This window comes from Sarcophilus harrisii, chromosome 2, assembly GCF_902635505.1.
Source record: "Sarcophilus harrisii chromosome 2, mSarHar1.11, whole genome shotgun sequence".
Lineage (NCBI taxonomy): Eukaryota > Metazoa > Chordata > Mammalia > Dasyuromorphia > Dasyuridae > Sarcophilus > Sarcophilus harrisii.
The window spans coordinates 128,395,822-128,418,792 of NC_045427.1; the positions used below are offsets into that span (position 1 = coordinate 128,395,822).

Sequence of the window (22,971 nt, forward strand, 5' to 3'; positions counted from 1 at the left end):
ATTCATCATATTTAATTAATTTATATGATTGATGTTTTTTCTTATTTTTGAAAGACCACATTATATTCCTAGTCCTTGATTAGCTTATTAATCTGGACTGGTTCCATTGTTTTATGTTCTAGAGTTTTTGGACACATAAAGTCTGGGTTGGAGAATTAGAAGAAAGAGAATTTACTGTTTTCAGGAAAATAAAAGCAAAGAATATTTAGAAAAATGAATTTCTTGGCAAATTTAAAGGGGGGGGGGGGCAAAGGGACAGTTATACCTGTCATAACTTTAAGGGCTCTGGTCTAAATGAACCAAAAGGAAGTAGACCTGGAATGAGAACCAATCAATCTGATCTTTTTCCGATTCCTAACTGGTTTGAACCTTCCCGTGTAAAAGAAGGTTCTTCCTTCCGTACCACTTCCTAGTTCACACTCATTTTTACATATTCATCCTCCACACCTGGTGTGGGTACTGTTGTAAACACTTTTTTGGACTTGATTTGGCTGGAATTTTTTGATTTGCTGAATTTGGCTCACTGACATAATTTTCTGAAGTATTGATAGGGTGAAGCTTGGAATCTAGCATATATAGTTGGCCTCTTCTAAGTTGTGATATGAGGCACAGAAATATGCTTGGATTTGCTTCGTTTCAGGCTTTTCTTTGCCTAGGAATTATTGTAAAGTCATCCCTGGCATAAGAGTATGTTTCTTCTAGATGAAAGTCTTGTTTTTCAAGGATATAGAAGGTCAGAAACAAGTTATTTGTATCAATGTAGGGCACTACTAATTCAAGCTTGGTGATTATATATTGCCCTTTCAGACACAATAATTTGTTTTTTATTTCAGCTTTGCAAAGTATGAATTCTATTTGGATATTTGAAATGGTGAAATTAAAAGCCAGTGCTTTAGAGTTAGAAAATCACTTAAAACATCTGGGTTCTTGTCTACTCTGTCCTTTTTGCTCTGCCAGATCCTTAGTATACAGAATTACTGAGCCTGGCTCAGGACCACTTGAATACTTCCCTAACCACCTAAAAAAAGAAATTGATGTTTCTTGATTTGCTAGACTGACTTTTGTTTCCATTTTCTCTTCCAGCTCTGGCAGCATGTGAGCAGCTTTTTACTAAGAACATAAGTCATCGAAAGGGGCCCTAGAAGGAAGATTATTCAGTGAAGACCAATGCCAGAAGGGTCTGGAATTTCATTCTATGGAGGCAGCATGAAAAGTTTTTTGCCAGGATCTGTGGCCCACTGGCAAGGACTGTAGCTCTATAGGAGGATCCTGGAAGCAGAGAGCCCCAGGAACCTCTCTTGAGGAAGAATGGAGCCAGACATGAACTCACCCTTGTGAAGACATTCTTTTCATCCTGTGAAGGGATTTTAAGTAAAAAATTATTTAATTTCCCCATTTTTAACGTGAACAGTCTTCTATATAAAGTGCCAGTAGCCTGCTCAGGAATTAGCTGAATGTTTCTGGCACAAAGTTGACCTTTTTCTGGTGCCATTCTAGCAATGACATAACAACTTGGTGTGTATTATTACCAAGACAGATTCATCTGCCAAGTGCATTTGGATGAGAGAGGACCTCTGACATCAGTGTAAGGACAGCAGAAGCAGAGATCTCTCTGCTCACTCTCCTAGGACTGAGTCTGGACTTTTGGATGATTTTGTTTAATGTTTATCCCTTCTTATTCATCTCCAAAGTAGATCTTTCCTGGGTGGTCTGGAGTCTTCAGTCTATCATTTGTGGACCATTCCTAGTAGTTTTTTTTTTTTACCCTTCCATACACAGATGGTAAAAGGATGTGAACTTTGGAATGGAGCTAGTTAAACTTTGGGAACTTGGTTCCTTTCACAGACTATTCCTCTCAGAGAGGACAGTTTGAAAGTTTCAGGGCCTGCAGGGTTTCTGTTTGAGTGAAGGGCACTGGCCTTGTCTGGATCCACCACCATGTTCCTGCTGCTGCCCTTTAACAGCCTGATTGTCAACTTGCTTGGCATCTCCCTGACAGTCCTCTTCACTCTCCTTCTGGTTTTCATCATTGTCCCAGCCATTTTTGGCGTCTCCTTTGGTATCCGAAAACTCTACATGAAAACTTTATTAAAAATCTTTGCGGTGAGTTGTGCTATATTACAAATGGTTGACACGTGTGAAGGGAGGAATACAACTAACTTTTATTGACCTCTGGTTTGTTCTTCCCTGATACATGGAGAAAGCTGTAAGGGAAGGAGGTGGTGGTGTTCAGAATGGGACAATAATGCTCCATTTAAGCTAGTTGTGAAAGCCTTCGGGAGTCTTTTATTGAATATAAGGTTCTTGTTACTGTTTGATTTATCCTAAATAAAGGGACTTCCTAAATAAAGTAGACTCTATTATATTATACAAGATCAAGTGTATTCTATAGAGAATGAAGCTAAGAGTTGTTTGATTGATTTTAAATTTAAAAGGCCAAAGGCAAGGCATTTAAAAATGTTCCTAAACTTTGCTTCTTTAGTAGAATTAAAATCATAGTTGCTGCCACCGACCTTTTCCTCCTTCCAGTTGAGAATAAAGTCTTTCTTTTATCCCAGCATATGTCTTAAGATATTTGCCAAATTGTATTCTTATGTAACACTGACATTTTCATGATGTGACTGGGATTTTTTTGTGAGAAACATGAAAATTATGACTATTGCAAAATATTTGATTTGTGGTAATTATTCAGTATGAAAATAACCTTACTTTACACTTTTGTGTTCAGACTTTATCTGTTTTTTCTTTATCCCTAGAATTTAATAGCAAACTGATTAGGTGTGAGGGATGAGAACAGAATATGTAGTGAGGATAACACTGAAGTTTGATTCTGGGTGACTAGTAAGAGAATAATGCCTTTAATAAAAACAAGGGAAGTTTAGCAGAGGACCTAGATGAGGGGAAGATAATGAATTTCATTTTGACCATGCTGTGTTTGCAATATCTGTGGAACGTCCAGGAGAAGCCCTATTGCAGCCAAGGAAAATGGATTTTGGAGAATTCTTTTGTAAGGTGAATACTACTTTTTGTTAATTAAAAAGCAAGAACGGGAAGATAGTTTTTGTAAGAGTTGTGATACTTGTTGCAATGTTATTAATATGTCAAAGCTAGAGGAGGGAAGGAAAGATTTTTTAAGCACCTATTTGCCAGAAATTATGCTATGCAATCAATAAATATTTAGTGCTTACCATGTGCTAAGCACTGTGCTAAATACTGGGATACAAAAAGAGGCAAAGAAGAGTCCCTGTCCTAAAGGAGCTTACAATCTAATTGGGGCAGCAATGTGTATGAGAGAGAGGGAGAGGGGAGGGGAGAGAGGGGGAGAGAGAGAGGAGAGAGAGGGGAGAAGGGAAAGAGAGAGTGTGTGTGTGTGTGTGTGTGTGTGTGTGTGTGTGTGTGAAGCAAGCTATATAGGATAAATAACAGAAGGCACTAGGATTAAGAGAAGTTGGGGGAAAGACTGAAAACTTTGAAACCAAGGAGGTCAGTGGTCAGTAGTTGAAGTGGAGACGGGAGAGAGCATTCCAGGTATGGGACAACCAGAGAAAATTCTGAGAGTCAAGGAATTTGAGTGTCTTATTCATGAAATAGCCCTTAGACCAGTGTCCCTGGACCAAAAACTAGGTGTTGGAGAATAAGATTTAAGAAAACTGGAAAAGTAGGAGAGGATGAGATTATGAAGGGTATTCAATGCCAAATATAGTATTTTGTATTTGATCCTATAGGCATTAAGGGAACTACTGGAGTTTATGGTGTCAGACATGTGGTTTAGAAAAATCATTATTGGCTGAATGGAGATTAGATGAGAGTGGGGAAAGACTTTGGAGGCATGCGACCCATAAGCAGGCTATTGCAATAGTCCAGGCATGAGGTCTACACCAGACTGTACTGAGAGTATTATAGGAAAAAAAAGCATGTGTACAAGAGACTGACTCCTAGGTCGGGAGCCTGAAGAACTGGGAGAATAATACTATCCTCGGTAATGATAAGGGACGTAAGAAGAGATGAGGATTTGGGGGAAGATGATGATGTTTTGGGGGCATATTGAGTTTAAGATGTCTACTAGATATCCAATTTGAGGTTTCTGAAAGTCTGGACTTTCTGAAGATGTAAGATTAGAGATTAACTAGGAAGTTGGGCAAGGTAGATAGATTTGAGAATATTCAGCATAGAGATGGTAATTAAATCCATGATGTTGATCCTTAAACAATCATACTGAAAAGTAAGGTTCTATTTTCATCTCCAATTTTACAGACTAGAACATTGAGGCAGAGGTTATAATAATTTGCCTAGGGTCACACAACTACTAATTTGAGGCTCAATTTGAGCTCCAGTTTTCCATACTCTAGGTATTTTATCCACTGCACCATCTTTAACTGCATGCTCTAATCAGAGGTTTGGGAATTTTGTCAGTATTATTGATTTCTGAATTTTTCGTTAAGGACTCCTCTGTCCTGTGGCTCTCAAGACACTATTAATTTGAGAATAACATTCACAATACTGCCCTCCATTTTTGTGGTAGTATTTTAATTTTCAAAGTGATTTCGTTTGCTCTCTCTCATTTGATCCTCCAAACAACTACTCCATTTTCTCATGTACGAAGACGATGAAGATTGGAGGAAGTGAGTTGCCTTGAGTCGTATAGCTTGTTGAGTGGTGAAGAAAAAAGATCACACTAAAAAGGTTGCAGAAACCCAATTGGAAGTAAATTTAACATAGAAGGCCTTTGTTGCCATGCAGTGATTCCATGGGCATAATAAAAAGATAAATATTTTATATTAGGTTCATCTGATTGAAATTTGTTTTCTTTTTCCTGAAGTTCTTAAAAGAGAAAGTGGTTCTCAAACTTTTCTCCAGAGACTACTTAATTCACAATATAGTTCATTTTTGACATATCTTTTTTTTTTTTTTAATTTTTTATTTATTTATTTTTTTAATTATAACTTTTTATTGACAGAACCCATGCCTGGGTAATTTTTTACAACATTATCCCTTGCACTCACTTCTGTTCCAACTTTTCGCCTCCTTCCCCTCCATCCCTTCCCCCAGATGGCAAGCAGTCCTATACATGTTAAATATTGACATCTTTTATATAGACATGCTGTGTGTAATAACTTGTATAATTTTTTTTTCAATTTTCTCAGTCTTTGTAAAACTTGAACATATTACAAATCCCTCCTGTATTTTCTGCAACCTCAGCCTTCTTATGCAGAGATTCTAACCTATGGACTTTTGTGATTGGCATGTTTAGCTTTTTAGTTCATGGACCACTTTGGTAGAGATGTGTATAAATAAAAAACTATATTGTCAGCAAGACTTGTCTTTGAATCCTTGTTTTTAGGATTACTAGTGTTGTCTTGTGCTGGGCTTAGTCTCAGATCTTTGGTTTTCTCATCTAGGAGTTAGGGATAATAATAGTTAGACTAAGCCTAAACAAAAAGTTGTGAGGAAGAGCTATTTAGAAACTTCAGATCATTGTATATGTATAAGCCATCATTGGAGGCAAAAAGACTCGGAGACTTTGTAGATCACCCCAATAGCTTTTTAAAAAATTTTCAATAGTATTTTGTTAAATACATGTCAAGATAGTTTTCAACTTCATTGTGCTAGGTGACAATGACAAAAATGAAACAGTATCTAAAAGGGAGCTTTATATATATTTAGATACATAGCAAAGTATATAAAAAATTTTGTAAGAGAGACATGAAGTTGGAACTTTGAAGGAAACTAGGGGTTCTAAGATTTGCAGACTTAAGGTAGATGTGCATTCCAGATACTGATGAATATTATTATGAAGGCACAGATAAAAGATGGGATGAATGGCATTTTTGGCTTACAGAAGAGTTTTTTATTATATTTTAGAGGGTAATGGAGAACCACCAGAGCTTATTGAACAGCAGAGGAGTATTGGTCATCCTATGTTTTTTAGGAGTATCACTTTAGTAGAGGAAATAGAGGCAGCTTTTTCTAAGTGAACACGGGAAAAGACTACTTAGTTTGGGCCAGATGTTGTTGACTAAGCCAATCACAGTTTTTGGTACTCTAAAATAAATCAGGGCTTTTAAAATTTTTTGTACTTAAGACCACTTTTTCTCCCTCAGAAATTTTTATATTACCCCAAGTATATAGGTATATAAAATAGGTATACAAATGAAACATTTACTCATAACATCATAATTTTGTGATTCTCAGTATTGTTTTAAGAAGTTTTAAGTTTTAAGCAGAGCTCTAAAGCAATTTTGCCTCTTGTTGTGAGAAAGTAATAAGGAAGATTTAATTCAACTCTTATCTACTGCTGTATTGGGAGGAAGGGTGGTAGGAACTGGAGGAAGATAAACTTATAAGAAATAGTACCTGTCCTTATATTAGATTTCTAGGAGGAGCTCTAAAGCAGTTAAGGTAACACTTCATTAAATCCATGTTTACCTAATAATGGTATTTATTATATAAAATATGTATATAAATCTCTTTACATATATTTTCTCACTTGATTTTCATAGAAATCCTTTAACGGAATAAGGGCTATTACAAATAAGAAATACCAATAAATAATGTTATATAATATGTAATAATATTATATAGTATGTGAGGACTTTTCATTATGTGTACTCCTTACTCTGATGCAGAGAGGAATCTATTCATGCCTTTTCATCTTCTATGGTCCTTGTCAATTTCTTAAGATACCTTGTCCAAAGAAAATCTGAAGTTCTTGAAAAGTTCTTTTCACTTATGTTTCATTTTTAATTGTTGCTTTCTCAAGGGGATTTCAGGAAGATAATACTCTTAAAATGAAGAGAAGTACTGTAGCAAAAATTATTTCTTTATAGGTCTAGGAAAGTTTTTGCAGCATATGAATTTTTAAAGGTTTGCATTTTGGGATGGCCATTGTGTGGGTTTAGCAAAGAGAGTGTGTGTGTGTGTGTGTGTGTGTAGACATTAGAGGGCCAGAAAAGGCTGTGTAGATAAAGTTTGGGTCAAGTTTGACATACTTTTCTTGATTCCTTAGGTAACTCTAAAGCTCCAATTTGCCTAGTAGGTAATTACTAAGATCTATGTTATCTGCATTGAAAAGAGTGATAGTTGCCTATATCAATAAAAATAGCATTGTCATGAATATTCTTAAAATATGCTCATCTCTTGTTGAAGGAAGCATAGAGAGAGTAAAGTTATGCTGTTGAATGACCTGGGAAAATTTTTTTTTTCAATTTGGAGCAGCAAAGATGATGTTCATTCTTTGAAAAAGGATCCTGGTTTATGATGACTTTTCTTTGATATATGACTGCAAAGTCTTGTTTTACTATTAGAAGATTTGAGTGATTTTGGGCCAAAGCTCCCAAATAATTCTTAGTTGTCCAAACCTCTGGACATTAGGGGCGCAAGATCTCTTGGTTCAGAAAAGAAACTTTGCATATAAAATAATTTTTTAACATAAAACTCTTGTTTTCGAAATTTTCTTCCTTCCATCCTCCTCTCCCCCTCACCATGGGAAGACAAACATGAAGTTATTCAAAACAGTTCCATAAAAGTCATGTTGTAAAAGAAAACATAGTTTCTCCCCTACCCCTGTAAAACAAAACACCAAGACCTCAAGAAAAATAAAAGTTAAAAAAAAAAAAAAAAAAAAAAGCCTTAATCTGTATTCAGATACAATTTTTTTTTTATTTCTTTGGGTATGGATAATAAGGAACTTTGCTATGGAAATTAGCAAGCTAATAATTATCACGTTATACCAATTTAATGTTTGTAAATTTATTTACAAATATTTTCTCACTTGATTTTCATAGTAGTCCTTTAAAGGTATAAGGGCTATTACAAATAAGAAAACTTATGCTGAGAAGTGTTATTAACTTGTTTGACATTATACCACTAGTAAATTCCTTCTCCCCTCTCCCTCTCTCCCCCCCCCCCCCCCCCGATATTTTTTTGAGGAAATATTTGAATCCAGACCTTCCTAACTTCCAAATCTGGTATTCTATGTGTTTGTGCCATACTGCCTCTACTTGCTGAACAATTTTTTAAAAATAACCTTTTTCAATCTCTTTCTTGCAAGTTGGATTATTGTAGCTCTGCCTTGAACTTTCTTTTGTGTATGTTCACAGGCATTTGTTATATGTCCCTATACATTCACAGTACATTTAAATTCACAGACGAGACTTTTGCTGTTCCAAGGATTGGGGGAAAAAGTCAGAAAATAACTTGAGTTATTGCTGAATTCAGTTATGGAATTTGTTGTAGGTACAGATCCTTTTTCTATTTTTTTTTTTTTAAATAAAACACTATGCTGTTCTGTTTTGTAAAATTGAAGTAAGCTTCATCAAAAGCTTTTATTTCCTGCCCATTTTAGACTAGTAGAAGTATTTGAATTTTCTACATAGACTTTTATGGATCTGTCTGATTTCATTTGTCATCTGAAATCTTTTTAGAAGGGTAATTTCTTGCCTGAAAAGTCAAATAAGGAATCAAACTGCTGTGGTGAATGTGTCTTATAGCTTGTGCATATAATAGATTTTCCTTTAATTTCAGGCTTTTATCTTAGGGCAATTATTTAAATTTTTCTTTCTTTGGTAAGATTTCTTAAGCTAAAAGAAGTCCCTGAAGATATGTCAGATGCTGAAAGCAAAGCGAGTTAAAATTTTCATCATTTCATAATTATTTGCCTCTTGTAAAGTCCTCAGTATCTCTAGATAGCCTAACTTAAAGGATTTTACCAGGACAAGGTGAGGTCATTCAGATCAATTGGTTATCCTTTTGATTTTGTCTATTTAGGTTCTTATTCACTTCAGATTTATGTACTATCTTCTGTCAGGTCAAACTAGGCTATTAGGCAAGATACTAACTAAGTATCTTGCTAATATCTAATATTTTGTTGGTAAACCTTCTAGTATATATCTGGTCATGTAAACTATGTTGTACCATAGAATGGTGGGTTCCTTTTTTAACCTGCATACGAGTGAGATATACTGTGCTGGAAGGAGGGGGAATTTTTATTCCCCATTTTCCTCTTTGACTGTCTCCAGAGATGTATGTTTATTTTAAGTTTCCTAATGGCTTACTAATTTCTTCAAAGAAAGAAGGGGAAGAGTCTTACTGAAAGCTTTATAGTTTGCTCCTTGTGGTATAACTTTTATATTTCCTTTAAAAGGATATTTATCTTAATATCAGAAAGGCAAGCTAACAATTCTTAACTGTTCTCATTTGTTCCATCTAAAATTAAGATGAAATCATGTCTAATTGGAGTTAATACAATCAATTCCTTGTGATAGTGGAGAGCCATGACCACACCAGGTCACCAACATCTTTCTGACCTCCCTGCTGGATTTTTTATTCTTGTCACTAAGCAAGAATTGTAGATGTAAATTTAGCTCCTGGGGTCTACTGAAGAAAAGTTACTAAGAAAGTGGATAGGTTGATCAGGAACTTGAGGTAAGAAAGGTAAGACAAAAAAAACCTTAGAACTGAGAGGTGTTTTGTTTTGTTTTGTTTTTAAATATAGTTACCATTCATGTGGTAGAAGATCCTTTGGTCTCATACAAAGTTCTAAGTGGGATAGAAGCAATTTATTTAAAGTATTACTCATTAAACTACCCTCCCCCCACCACCAATACCCATTTTTTTTTTTTTTTTTTTTTTAGTCCATTATCTTTTTAGGATTTCAGTTTGTCATTTAAGGAAAGCTATTTGGTTGGATGCTATCATGGGTCTTCTCTAGGCTATATGAGATGCCTTGATTGCTATCTAACTTCAGACTACTTTGGAGCAAAACTTACATGTACATTTTAATAGAGGAGAATGAGTGTCTTTGTTTCCTCCTTTGATGTTTTCTTCCAGTGGGCCACTCTAAGAATGGAGAGAGGAGCCAAGGAGAAGAACCATCAACTTTACAAGCCGTACACCAATGGTAAGAACTACCTGAGGGCTCTTAAAGTGCTTGAATTACCCTAATAGGTCCCCTTGAACTTGCAGCTTTTAGCTCCACACTTCTCACCCCCATTGGACATTGTGAGTTCTTTCGTTATACTTTATCCTAGTATGCTGCTTGACAGGAAGGGTCTCTTTGTTTCAGGAATAATTGCAAAAGATCCCACTTCACTAGAAGAAGAGATCAAAGAGATACGTAAAAGTGGGAGCAATAAGGCCTTGGACACTCCAGAATTTGAACTTTCTGACATTTTCTACTTCTGCCGAAAAGGAATGGAAACCATTATGGATGATGAAGTAACAAAGAGGTTCTCAGCGGAGGAGTTGGAGTCCTGGAACCTGCTGAGCAGAACCAATTATAACTTCCAATATATCAGCCTGCGACTCACTATCTTGTGGGGGTTGGGGGTGCTGATTCGCTATTGCTTCCTTCTGCCGCTCAGGTGAGGGCAGGAACTGATAGAGGAAAAAAGCTTACCTGCCCACTCCCAATGTGTAAATATGACAAATAACTCGGCCTTTTTTCAAGAAGGGGAGAGAGTTAATATTTATTTTTTTCTAGACTAGTTAGTAGTTCTCAAGAATTTGTTACTTAAAAGAACTGATTGACTATTCTTAAACTCTCTTAGAATCCCTGCATTCCATCATCTTTTCTGAGATGATTGAATTACTTGTAACTAAACTGCTTGTTTGGGTGGAATAAATAGTTCGAGACATTGTGTTCTTCATGCCACCTTTCCCTGGTCATAATTTTCTTTGCTTTTTCCTTGCAACTTAGGTCTCTTAGTGTAGACATTTAAAAAAAAAAAAGTTGTTATTTGTACCATATATTTTCCTGACTAGATCTTGAGACCAGAGAGTAGAGAATATCCCTAAACTCTGGTTTCCATTGTTGAAAGCAGATGATAGAATTGTTTTCCTGCTTACCTTTAAAGCCAGAGGGAAAGATCAGTCAAATACCTTGAAATGAGGGAGATAGATAATTTTGTCCCTGGATCCAATGTCCCCTGAGATCTGAACCCATAATATATGGACCTAGTGCCTAGATATTCTCTGACCCTAACAAATAGTTGAAATTCTTTATTTCAGGCTTTGGGTGATCAGATCTTTGTGGTGGCTTTCATGATACTCAGTATTATTCCCATGTATCAAATTCATCATTTCCAGGTGCTTCCAGACTGGTTTGCCATCCTTTAATCTGTTTTCCTCTTACAGGATAGCTCTTGCCTTCACGGGGGTCAGCCTTTTGGTGGTGGGCACAACCATGGTGGGATATTTGCCAAATGGAAGGTGAGCAGATTTCTGATGTCTGTATATAAAAGGATTGGGGGCCCTGGGTAAGGCAGTACAGCTACTGACACTTAAGGCCATTTCTTTAGACAAATCAAGTCTCTAGAGACTTCCTGGAAGTTGCTGATAAGTTAAAGATTAATATTATTTAAAATATTTCCTTCTTAACTCATGTGCCCAGATCTGTATAATGTTTTTAATTTACCCATATGAAATGGACTCCACACCCATGCTATTCTAGAGGCAGAGGAAATGTAGATATATAAGAAATGCAGACTGTGAAATGAGGTAGATGTTAACTGGTTTTACCTAAAGTCTTCAGTTTTGATTGGCTCCTCTAGTGATTGTGGAGAGTTAAAGGAGTTTAGTCTGAAGGAAAGTGGGGCTCCTTTTGGGAAAGTTCCGAGTTCTGGGAAGTCCCAGGGCTAGCAGACCTCTTTTTCTTCTGGCCAGGCTGGTGAGAGGCTTTGACTCTCTGGTTCTTGCCCTGCTTTGGAGAGTCTCCTCTGGCAAACATGTGACTCTGTGGGGCAGGGATTGATTGGGGAGGAAGAGGATCTAGGAGACAGCATGGTTCACCGAGACTGCAAACTCTGGGGCTGTGAGTTTTAATACACATTAACTTGCTATGTGACTTTAAGTCACGTCTTCTCTTTCTGTGCCTCAGTTTTCCCATGTGTAAAATGGAGATACTAATACAATAATACTAAGACCTTTCATGGGGTTTTTAGGAATAACTAATAAAAAGCCATGTGTATATAATATGTATTATATATACATATATAACATGTGTATAAATATATATATTTTAAAACCACTTTGCAGACATAAAGGCCTAGTAAGTAGTAGAATAGTTGACTAGTTGGAATCATTGACTTTCCTACTCCATTTTAATATATGCCTTTGTCTTGGTTGTTGCAGGTTTAAGGAATTCATGAGTAAGCATGTACACTTGATGTGTTATCGGATCTGCGTCCGTGCCCTAACAGCCATCATTACTTACCATGACAGGTGAGATAAAGAATTTAGGGATGAAACTAAAGTATGATCAGAACATCATAAGTTACAGTCCTAGCAAAAGGTACCATTTCTTAGTGCCTAACAAAAAGGACGTTTTTCTCAGCCTTTTAGCTAGAGCCACTATAGTTTTTTTAAGGTTGAGGGGATTAGCATTGAGCTTATCATTTCAATCTAGTTGAACAAACTATAATAAAGTTCCCATTGTATCTCTGCAATGAGTGTATGGGGCTGCAGATGAGCAAGTATTTATGAAGCACTTGCTCTGTGCTAGACTGAAACAATCTCTTATTAGAAATGAGTTTACATAAAAATTGGAAACAATCAGGATATTTATAAACACAGATATATATCTATCTATCCAAACAGACAAAGTAATTAATAGCAGTTTGAGAAGGAGGTCACTAGCAGTTAAAGGGATCAGGAAAGGCTTCATGTGGTATTTGAGCTGCCTCTTGAAGAAATTTTCCTGAAGCACAGTTCAAGCCCTCAAGTATCAGGGGAAATAAGATAGGAATTCTTTTTAATTTTTTAAAGTTTTATTTTCAAAACATGAATAGATAATTTTCAATATTCACCCTTACAAAACCTTAAGACAAGAATTCTCAAAGTAGAATGAAAAGTGCCCAGCAGTAGTACCAAGTGTTTATTAAAAGAGTGCTATTTTATATATTTCAAACCAGGGAAAACCGACCCAGGAATGGTGGCATCTGTGTAGCCAATCATACTTCTCCCATCGATGTTATCATTTTGGCCAGTGATGGCTACTATGCCATGGTAAGAGGTCCTCTCTCCATTGCTTTTTTATGGCGTAATTAATTTTGTATATATAGGCCAAGACTGGGGAAATGCTAGAGCCTAAGGTAGTTTTCAGAGTGTCTTTTCAAAAGCACATGCACACATATACCCACATGCCAGTTTGGATGACCTCCTTCCAAGATGCTTTCTTTGTCCCTAGGGCTTTAGCGACCACTTTGCAACCTTGTTGGTGACATTCTGAGCAGAAACTGCCCCAGGTTGCTGAGGGTGTGGTTAGAGGTTTCACTTCATACCTCCAGGTAGATCATGGAAAGGGGTGAAGGGCATGGGATATTTGAAAGGGATCTGGATTCAAGGGCAGATGGGATTCTACACTTCAGGGTGGGTGGGGGCCACTCAAGAGATACATCCTTCTCCTTCTGTGGGATTTAGCTGTTTGTAGCTATCCTAGACTGGTGCCACTGATTAAAGGAAGATACTTGATGCTCATGGGGCAAAGACAGACCTGATATGGAATAAAATGTAAAGAGGGTGAGTGGTTGGGACACACTGATCTTCAGAATTAGGATTTTCTTAGTATTAAAAAAAACATCCTGGGATTCCAGCATTTGTGTGAGGACATGTTCACTAATAAATCTTCCTTGGTTTGAGATAGGTGGGCCAAATTCATGGGGGACTCATGGGTGTGATTCAGAGAGCTATGGTGAAGGCCTGCCCTCACGTGTGGTTTGAACGGTCTGAAGTGAAAGATCGCCACCTGGTGGCTGAAAGGTAATCATTGCTCTAATAAGTGTCTTGGGAAACAATCCCTGTTACAAACATGATTCAGAAAACATTACCAATTATGTACAAAATGATGCTCACTGTGTTGATTTAAGATTTGATATTAGTGAAGAATCAGTATGAATGGTACTATCTCCCACAGAGAAGTCATATCTTTCCATAAAATGCTATTTGATACCATTATCAAAAACATAATGGGACAAGTAGGTTATAGATGTGATATATTATTGATTCTTTTTATTACATTTTTCTGATATCTTTTATTTTTACATTGTCTAGATTTCCTTCAGTATCTCTTCATATTAATTCTTATAACATCAATTAACCAACAAATACGTATTTATATGTACTATGTATGAAGCACTGTGCTCATTAACCATTCTACTATTTAGAGTTACTCCTTAGTTGGCAAAAATTTGTTCGTACACCATATAAATTGAGAAGTTTGCACCTTTCTTGCCCTTGTCAGTGTTGTCTGTCTTGGGAACCATATGTTTATTATATCATCTAATACTGTATCTAATACATATAGATCCTTAATGCATGTATTTTAATATTATGAGATATTAGAGATCTTTCCTAAACTTAGTTTTCTTTCTTTCCTTATCTGAAGACTGACTGAACATGTCCAGGATAAGAGCAAGCTACCTATTCTCATTTTCCCAGAAGGTAAATTAATATAAGGTCAAAAAGATAAAGAATGGAGGAGGGAAGAAAGTATAATCAAGTGGGAATGATGAATAAATATATAAATTACTTTTGTGTAGGGAGGTCATAGGAGAATTCATTTATTATGATACCTTAGGGTAAAAATCACTTCCTTGTTGACTTACATAGTAGTATATATATGGTATCTCTTGGCTTTTCTTGTTCTCTTCTATCCAAAGCATTTAATGAGGCCATAATCTCATTGAATTTTGTTGGAAGAGATATTAATAATCATTTAGCCCAACCCACTTCTTGGTGCAGGATCTCTTTTGCAGTTTTCTGGACAAATGATCATTCCAACTCTGCAACATTTCTTGTTTGGAGGTCCTGGTGAACTTTTTAAGGCTTCTGAATCCCTCTGACCTTATAGTTAGTGTTGATGTGTGCTGACTGGGAAAAATAATCGTTTTATGAAAAGAGTGTAGTGCCCATGTATTTATTTCTGTGTTGCTTTTAATCTATCAGTTGAAAAGTTAATGAGTATTATGAGATTTATTTTCAGGATTTCCTAACTTTCCTAACTAAAAGCTCTTTAAAGAAGATCAAGAGGTAAAGCTTTTCCGGAAAAGTAGTCTTTCTAATTGTATGGTTCTTCTGGACCTGTGATGTCTAGAGTACAATTTATACATGTGATATTAAGAAGAAAGGAAATAGTATTTTCCCTTTATTTTTCAGGAACCTGCATCAATAATACATCAGTGATGATGTTCAAGAAAGGCAGTTTTGAAATTGGAGCCACGGTTTATCCTGTTGCTATCAAGGTAGAAGCCAACCACTTATGATTTACCTCCAAGGCCTGGTACATAGTAGGAGTTGAAGTTAAGGAACAAGGGTCACTAATAACTGGACTGATCATTTTCATAGTGGCTTGTTGGATTGGACTGGACTTAGTGTGATTAGCGTATTAGAGAAGGCTAATGCTTAATTGTCCATAGTGTTGACAGAATAAAGTTCTTCAATCTTGAGCTGTATAATTTTTCCTTCTCCAGATCTGAGGAAAATGGTAAACCATTTAGCTTTAGTAAATTTTCATCTGTTTCTTCCAGATAATTCCCTTCCAGAGAGCCATCCCTTATAATAGGAATGGATCTTTTTTATAGATCTTCCCTGGGGCCAAGTTTGGTCATCATAATTCCTCAACATTCCATTTTGATTTTTTTTTTTGTTATTGTTGCATCATTCCATTATATTGTTTTCCTAGTTCTGCTTACTTCATTTTTTAATCATATAAATGTTTCTGTATTTTTCCATTTTCATCACATTGGTTATTTCTTTTAGCACAATATTTTCTTTAGTAATTGTCCAGTCAATGGACATCTATTTTGTTTCCAGTTCTTTGCCATCTTACACACACACACATACACACACACACACACACACACACACACACAAATAATAATGCTACTATAAATGTTTTAGCTTTTTTACTATTGAACTTTTTGGAGTATATGCCTAGTAGTGGCATCTTTGGACTTTGCAAAGGATATGGACATTTTAGTTACTTTATTTGCATAATTTCAAATAGACCAAATATTCAAAATAGACCAGTGGACAGTTCTATAGAGGGAATTAATATGCACATCTTTCCATCACCACTCCTGTTATCTTTTGTCATCTTTGCAAATGTGTTGGATATATGAAGCAGAATTACAAGATTGCTTTGGTTTGCATTTCTCTTAATAGTGTTTTAGAACATTTGGTTATTAATAGTTTATACTTGTTTGAAACTTGTTTATATCCTTTAACCACTTAACTATTGGGAAATGAGTTTTGTTCATATATATTTTTGTCAGTTTTCTGCATATAGGATTTCAGATCCTTATCAAAGATTTTAATACAAAGTTTTCCTAAACCTTATATTAAATAAATTATGGAATGGCCTTATATTAAATACTTTTCCTATTGCATTAATTTTGTTCATGTAAAATAGCTTTTATCTCCCTCCCTCCCCCAGATTATTACTCAACTAAGTTGAGTATAGTATGCTATCCAACTAAATATAAAAAGATAGACCCTCTTCAGTGGGTGGTACTATTACCACAGCTAGACCTTTAAAAAGAAGATAGGTGAAAACCTATAGGAAAACAAATCTAAATCCAGTCCCTAAGAATAATGGTTTGTTATCATTGTTTTTATGGTCTAAGGACTTTACTTGAAGCTGAAAGGGTTCTCAAGAAATCATCTAATCTAGTTTTTAACTAAATCCCTAAATAGATAAACCTCTTAACAGCCCAAAATGTACCTGGAGATGAATATATTTACCCACTATCTCCATAGGAGTATGTGAGTCTTTTTGTGTGTTTTGGGGCTTAAGGACTTAGGCTGATTTCCCCAGAACAAATAAATTATAGTTCTCTGCTGAAAGCCCTTTAATAAAGCTGTCCACATTTCTTGTTGTTCAGTCATTTATTAGTCATATACAGTTCTTCATGACACTGTTTGGTGTTGGGTTTTTTGTTTTTTGTTTTTTATTGAGGGGGGAAACTGGAGCAGTTTGCCATTTCCTTCTCCAGTTCATTTTACAGATGAGAAAACTGAGGCGAATAGTGACTGGAGCCATTGCTCATGCTATTGCTCTATCCCTATCTAATCGCCCATATTAATAGCATCTTATCTTAACACCTAGCCCAGGAGATAGTCACACCAGTGTAACTTCCTAAGGCCACTTGCTTTTTGAAGGTTCGCATTTAGCACTAAAATATTGCAGTCTTTGTGGTTTATTGAAAGCAATGCCATGGTATTCTGGACGCACTTCCAGATTTTTTTTAGTAGATTGGTAGCATCCTTTTTGATTATCATTGTCAAGTGAGCATAGCTACTTCTTGTCATATTGACTAGACAAGCAGGAATAGAGGAATCTAAGCCTAATACTACATTTTCCCTATTATCCTATGCCTTAGCCTCACAACTCATTGGTGAGAAATTCTTAGGATTTTTTTGTTTTGTTTTGTTTTTAATTTTTGTTTTTTGTCTCTGAATATTCATCCTTCTTGATAGAGAAGGTAAATTCAGAATAAAGGACTCTGCTTTTTTAAAAAATCTGTCTGCATAGAAAGACTTAACTCCTCAGTGTCCAGGCAGCTTAGTTTACTAATCTGTGTCAGTTGTTTTCCACAACAGGAGACTGTTTTCTAAACTGATGAAATCATAAATCATGACCAAATAAACAATATGCATATTTGTTGAGTTACATCATTACAAACATAATAGCACTTTAGTTTTAACCACATTAGTCTAAAGTTCTCTTTCTGTCTGGCTTTATCTTTTGTGAATGAAACAAAATGTCTTCATTTTTTAAGGCTTCATAAAGATCAGAAACTCATTTAACAAAGGTTGCTCTTTTCATCTTTTTAAGTGACACTTGTAAGCCAAAGTTATATTTTTCAGTTGATGAATGAATGTGAATTACATACATAAAATTCCCATTAAAAAAAAAAAAAAAACTATGTGGTTCTTTTAAATATTTTTTCTTTATTGGAGCCATTGAATAATGGAAGTATTTAGACTAGACTGACTCCATTATTGGAAAGTTTAGTACTGTGATTCAGTTTGTGTTTTACAGTTTATTTTGTAGTGACTGCTAATGATGGGATAGTGCAGACAAAGGAACAAATAAAATTAGCTCTGTGTGTGGGTATAATATGTGTGAATATATAAAATTTTTTACTTTATTATTTACTTATTCTTATTTGGGGGGGTTAGATGCTTAAGATGCACATGTGTAATTTTATAAGTAATTTATAGATGTTAGCTGTGTGACCCTGGGCAAGTCACTTAATCCCAGTTGCCTGGGGGGGGGGGGGGGAGTTATTTGTATATGCATCAGCAAGCATTTATTAAGCACCAGTTTTATGTAGAGAAGTTCTTGGGGATTCACAGAAAAGCAAAAAAATGGTGCCCACACTCAAAGAGTTTAGTTTAATAAGAGAGAAAGTATGCAAAAGGAAAATCATTAAAGAGATATTGGGAAAACTTCTTGCTGAAAATGAGATATTAGCTGTGACCCAAAGGAAGGTGGTAGGGAATGCAGGAGTTGGATAAAGGGAATGAGAATTGAGAAGGATTGTTGCAATTTTTTGGAATTTGAGATTGATAGTAAGGAAGGGATTTATTCCATGAAAATCTTGGTTTTGAGATACATATTCACTCTTCAAAAATGATCTTCCATTGAGTCCAGGCAAATACAGGGTACTGTTGCTGAGGACGTCCTACAGGACTACCCAATCCCAGCTCCACAGTTTGCATTTCTAAGAGGCTCCCGGACTTCCCTCATAACATTAAAAAGGCAAATGGGTATTATTGATAACTCTTACCATCTAATGGGGATCACTAACTTCTTATCACTTAATTTTCATTTTGACTTTCAGTATGACCCTCAATTTGGAGATGCTTTCTGGAACAGCAGCAAATATGGGATGGTGACCTATCTTCTGAGAATGATGACCAGCTGGGCGATTGTCTGTAGCGTTTGGTATCTTCCTCCCATGACCAGGGAGGTGAGCACTTAGATGGACTGTTTTTATTTGCCTTCTCATGACCATGAACAAGTTTTAATTGGTAGTAATTAACTTTTTTTTCTCATAGGCAAATGAAGATGCTGTCCACTTTGCAAATCGGGTAAAGTCGGCCATCGCCAGGCAGGGAGGGCTTGTTGACCTATTGTGGTGAGTGAAACATCCAGACTTCCTCTGTCACTCTTATGGCAGCTTGGGCAGCCAAAATGGGATCCTTAACCTTAGCTTTGGAAAATTGAGGGTGTCTTACCAGCTAAATGTATTAAAATGACTTCTAGGTATTTCTAAGGGGCTAGTACAATTCCAATAACTTATTGTTATGTGTAGAATTGTTTTGGCCTCTGTACCCCTCTGAAATACTGACTTATAGTAAGAAGTAGGTTAGGTGCCACCTTCTTGTGGGAGGCCTATTTCAATCATTTGTTACTTGTTCTGTCTCTCTAAAAGTATGGAATGGGAACAAGGGGGATCATTTTCTATCTATTCTGTGTATATATTTTTTAATATATGTGTATATATACAGATCCATACATAGGTATGTGTATATGTACACATATATGTAGATATATGTAGATCTACATATACCCACATTATGTATATATCTATATACACACACATACATTACATATAGTATATGCTGTTTTTTCCTTTAGACTATAAGCTCTTTGAGGGTGGGAACTTTTTTTTTTAAATCAGCACTTAATACAATGTCACACATAATAAAAGTGGGTTTTTGTTTTTTTACATTTTTACATATATCAAATTGAATTTTATTTTTTTTATTCTTTCTTTTAATTAAAGCTTTTATTTTCAAAACACATGCATAGATAATTTTTCAAAATTGATCCTTGCAAAACCTTATGTTCCAGATTTTCCCCACCCTCTCCCCCAGACAGCAAGCAATATATGTTAAACATGTTAAAAATATGTTAAATCATATATATATATACACACACACTTATATACATATTTATATAGTTATCTTGCTGCACAAGAAAAATCAGATGAAAAAGGAAAAAAATGAGAATGCAAGCAAACAACAAAAAGAGTGAAAATTCTATGTGGTGAACCACACTCAGTTGCCACAGTCTTCTCTCTGGGTGCAGATGGCTCTGCTCATCACAAGATCATTGGAACTGGCCTGAATCATCTCATTGTTGAGAAAAGCCATGTTCATTAGAATTGATTGCCCTATAATATTGATGTTGCTGTGTACAATAATCTCCTGGTTCTGCTCACTTCATTCAGCATCAGTGCATGAAAATCTCTCCAGGCCTCTCTGAAATTATCCTCTTGATCATTTCTTATAGAACAATAATATTCCTTAACAATCATATACCACAATTTATTCAGCCATTCTCTAACTGATGGGCATCCATTCAGTTTCCATTTTCTGGCCACTACAAAAAGGGCTGCCACAAACATTTTTGCACATGTGGGTCCCTTTCTCTCCTTTATGATCTTTTTGGGATACAAGACCAATAGAAACACTGCTAGATCAAAAGGTATGCACAGTTTAATAACCCTTTTGAACAAAGTTCCAAATTATTCCCCAGAATGGTTGGATCAGTTCACAACTCCACCAACAATGCATCAGTCCCAGTTTTCCCACATTCCCTCCAACATTTGTCATCTTTTCTTGTCATCTCAGTTGTTTTTAATCAATGCTTGTTGATTAGTTGCTCATAATCATAACCTAGTTGTTAATTGACTATCAGGATTCGAATTCAAGTTTCCCGATTCCAAGTCCAATACAAATGTTTTAGAAGAAGAGTTTGGACCTGTTGTTATAGAGAATCATTACAGATTCTTGAGCAAATAGGAAATAATGAATTTGATCCTGTTTGCAAATATTAAAGCAAAGATCTCAGGGTCTAGATTAGTGATAGATTTAAAAAGTCATTGAATGTTGACACATAAGCCCAGTTTCTTCTTTGTAAATTGAGGTTGAAATAACTTGTGAATGGGAATATGAAAGAATTTTCAAAGCATTATTATAGATATTTTGAAGGCGAAAGGTACAGTGCTGCTACTGAAAACCTGGGACAAGACTTACGTGCCCACTTTGAAAGGGATGAGCTAATCTTCAGTTTGTTTTCATGATCATCTTTAACGAGTCACTTTTTGCTGTAACTGGCCCTTTTCCAATTTTATGTAAAGATTCATTTTTGTAAGATTTTGAGTTCCAAATTTTTTCTCTCCACCTTTTTTTCCTTCTCCCTCCTCAAAATAGCAAGCAATTTGGTAAAGGATATATATATGTGGAATCATTTTAAACATACATATTTCCTTATTTGTCTGGTCTTTTTTTTTTTTTCCTTGATTCTGGGTAACTAGTTGCATGTACAAGAGTGATTATCTTCATTGGTTTCTTCTTTCCTCTTACATCCACTTCCCTTTTTTCTCAGGGATGGGGGCCTAAAGAGAGAAAAAGTGAAGGATACTTTCAAGGAGGAGCAACAGAAACTGTACAGCAAGATGATTGTTGGGAACCATGAGGACCGGAGCCGTTCCTGAGCCCTTTGCCTCACCCTTGCTGGAGCCACTTACTCCCCTCTCTTGATCTATGAGCCAGCTGGAGTCCCTGCTGCTGCCACTGCTGCATTCTCCTAGGCTCCGGAGCTCGTCAGAGCTGCGCCTGAATTCTTGGACCCGAGCTTCTTCAGAGTCACACCTGGATCCTTCAGGCCATGGTGTTACTTGCCCCTTGGTTGCCTGGAGTGAATGCCACTACGTTTTGCTGCCCAGGAAGAAATGCCTTCTTGTTTCTGTTACAATTAAATCCATTGGAGGAATAACATTAAAGTGAACTCTATACCTGTGCACTTTGTATGGAGCTATGTGTTTAGAAGAAATTGGCCACATTTCTTTGTTAAGGGAGACGTCTGTTACCAGTAGCCATGTGCCAGGGTCACTTTTGTGGGTTTTGTCCTGCTCTTCAAAGGATGACTGGAGCAAAATATTGTTTCAGCATAAAAACAGTCCCTAGTACTTGTATCTGCAGAAATTTATAGTAAAGGGTAATATGGTGATCTTCAGGTTATTCTCCACCCCTGTTCTCCCCCCACTCCCCAATGAAGTTTTAAATTCCTGTGACAAATCCACAGGATTTCACCAAATGAGACTGAAGAGGCAGTATAGACCATCATTTTGTAGTAGGAGCCAGGGGTCATTTTAAGTTCAGAGATCTGATCCTGGACTCTGCTGCAGTTGTCAATCTGTGCCTCAGTTTCCCCGTATGTAATTTGGGGGTGATGATACCTACCTCACAGGGGTGTTGTGAGGGTTAAAGTGCTAATGTGAGACGTATGAAAGATGCTCAGTGTTATAAATCAAGGTCCGTTTACTGTGGCAGGATGTGGTCTGAGCTCAGAGCTGCTGCCCAGGGCTTTGAATTTGTTTTTGTGAGTAAATAAAGTTGTCTTGGCTGGTGAATGAATTGATGGGTTTTCCTTCTTTGTCCTTTTTTGCTTTAGGTTACAGCCTTGAATGGATTATAAACATATTTAAAAAAAAAAAAAAAAAAACAACAAAACAATTCTTTTATTTGTAATCTTGGGGCCTAAAGTGATCTTGATTGTCTCAGAGTATGAACAAGTATAGAAAGAAAAAAGGAAAACTGAAACTATCACAAAATAAGTACAAGACTGTCCAAATTTTCCAACTTTGTTCCAGAATATTGGAATAAAGGGTGAAAAGCCTTTTAAGTTCTATGAAGAGAGAACAGTGTAGGGTTTAGGTAGATGCATGGATTCTAAAACTAGAATCTGAGAATTTGAACTTTCTGAAAACATTTTGATAACTATATTTCAATCTAATTGGCTTCCTTATAATTCTTGGTATTTTATGTCTTTTAGAACACTCTGAGAGTCTGTAGTCTTCATCAGACTACCACATGAGTCCATGACTCCGAGGTGACAACCACTCAGAAAGTTGATTTGGACCTGATGGAACTCGAGAGACAGTTTGGGGGTAAAGGCAA

The 22,971-nt window shown here is 36.1% G+C and overlaps 1 protein-coding gene across 6 annotated transcripts in view; it reads left to right on the plus strand.

Annotated features, from left to right (window-relative positions):
- Positions 1 to 22,428, plus strand: part of GPAT4 (glycerol-3-phosphate acyltransferase 4) — a 37,544-nt gene extending 15,116 nt beyond the window's left edge. For 3 of the 6 annotated variants that reach the window (XM_031950747.1, XM_031950746.1, XM_003758008.3), the window contains exons 2-13: positions 1,084 to 2,103; positions 9,829 to 9,898; positions 10,064 to 10,361; positions 11,134 to 11,208; positions 12,130 to 12,219; positions 12,909 to 13,002; positions 13,640 to 13,755; positions 14,381 to 14,436; positions 15,151 to 15,236; positions 18,843 to 18,971; positions 19,060 to 19,139; positions 21,398 to 22,428. In XM_031950747.1, coding sequence (XP_031806607.1) covers positions 1,939 to 2,103; positions 9,829 to 9,898; positions 10,064 to 10,361; positions 11,134 to 11,208; positions 12,130 to 12,219; positions 12,909 to 13,002; positions 13,640 to 13,755; positions 14,381 to 14,436; positions 15,151 to 15,236; positions 18,843 to 18,971; positions 19,060 to 19,139; positions 21,398 to 21,506 — 1,368 coding nt within the window. In that variant the 5' untranslated portion in view covers positions 1,084 to 1,938 and the 3' untranslated portion in view covers positions 21,507 to 22,428. Of the gene's footprint in view, positions 1 to 1,083; positions 2,104 to 2,959; positions 3,013 to 9,828; positions 9,899 to 10,063; positions 10,362 to 11,133; positions 11,209 to 11,716; positions 11,810 to 12,129; positions 12,220 to 12,908; positions 13,003 to 13,639; positions 13,756 to 14,380; positions 14,437 to 15,150; positions 15,237 to 18,842; positions 18,972 to 19,059; positions 19,140 to 21,397 lie in introns of those variants that run through there. The other 3 variants (XM_012540007.3, XM_031950748.1, XM_031950749.1) reach the window with 3 other exon arrangements.
- The last annotated feature ends 543 nt before the right edge of the window (positions 22,429 to 22,971 follow it).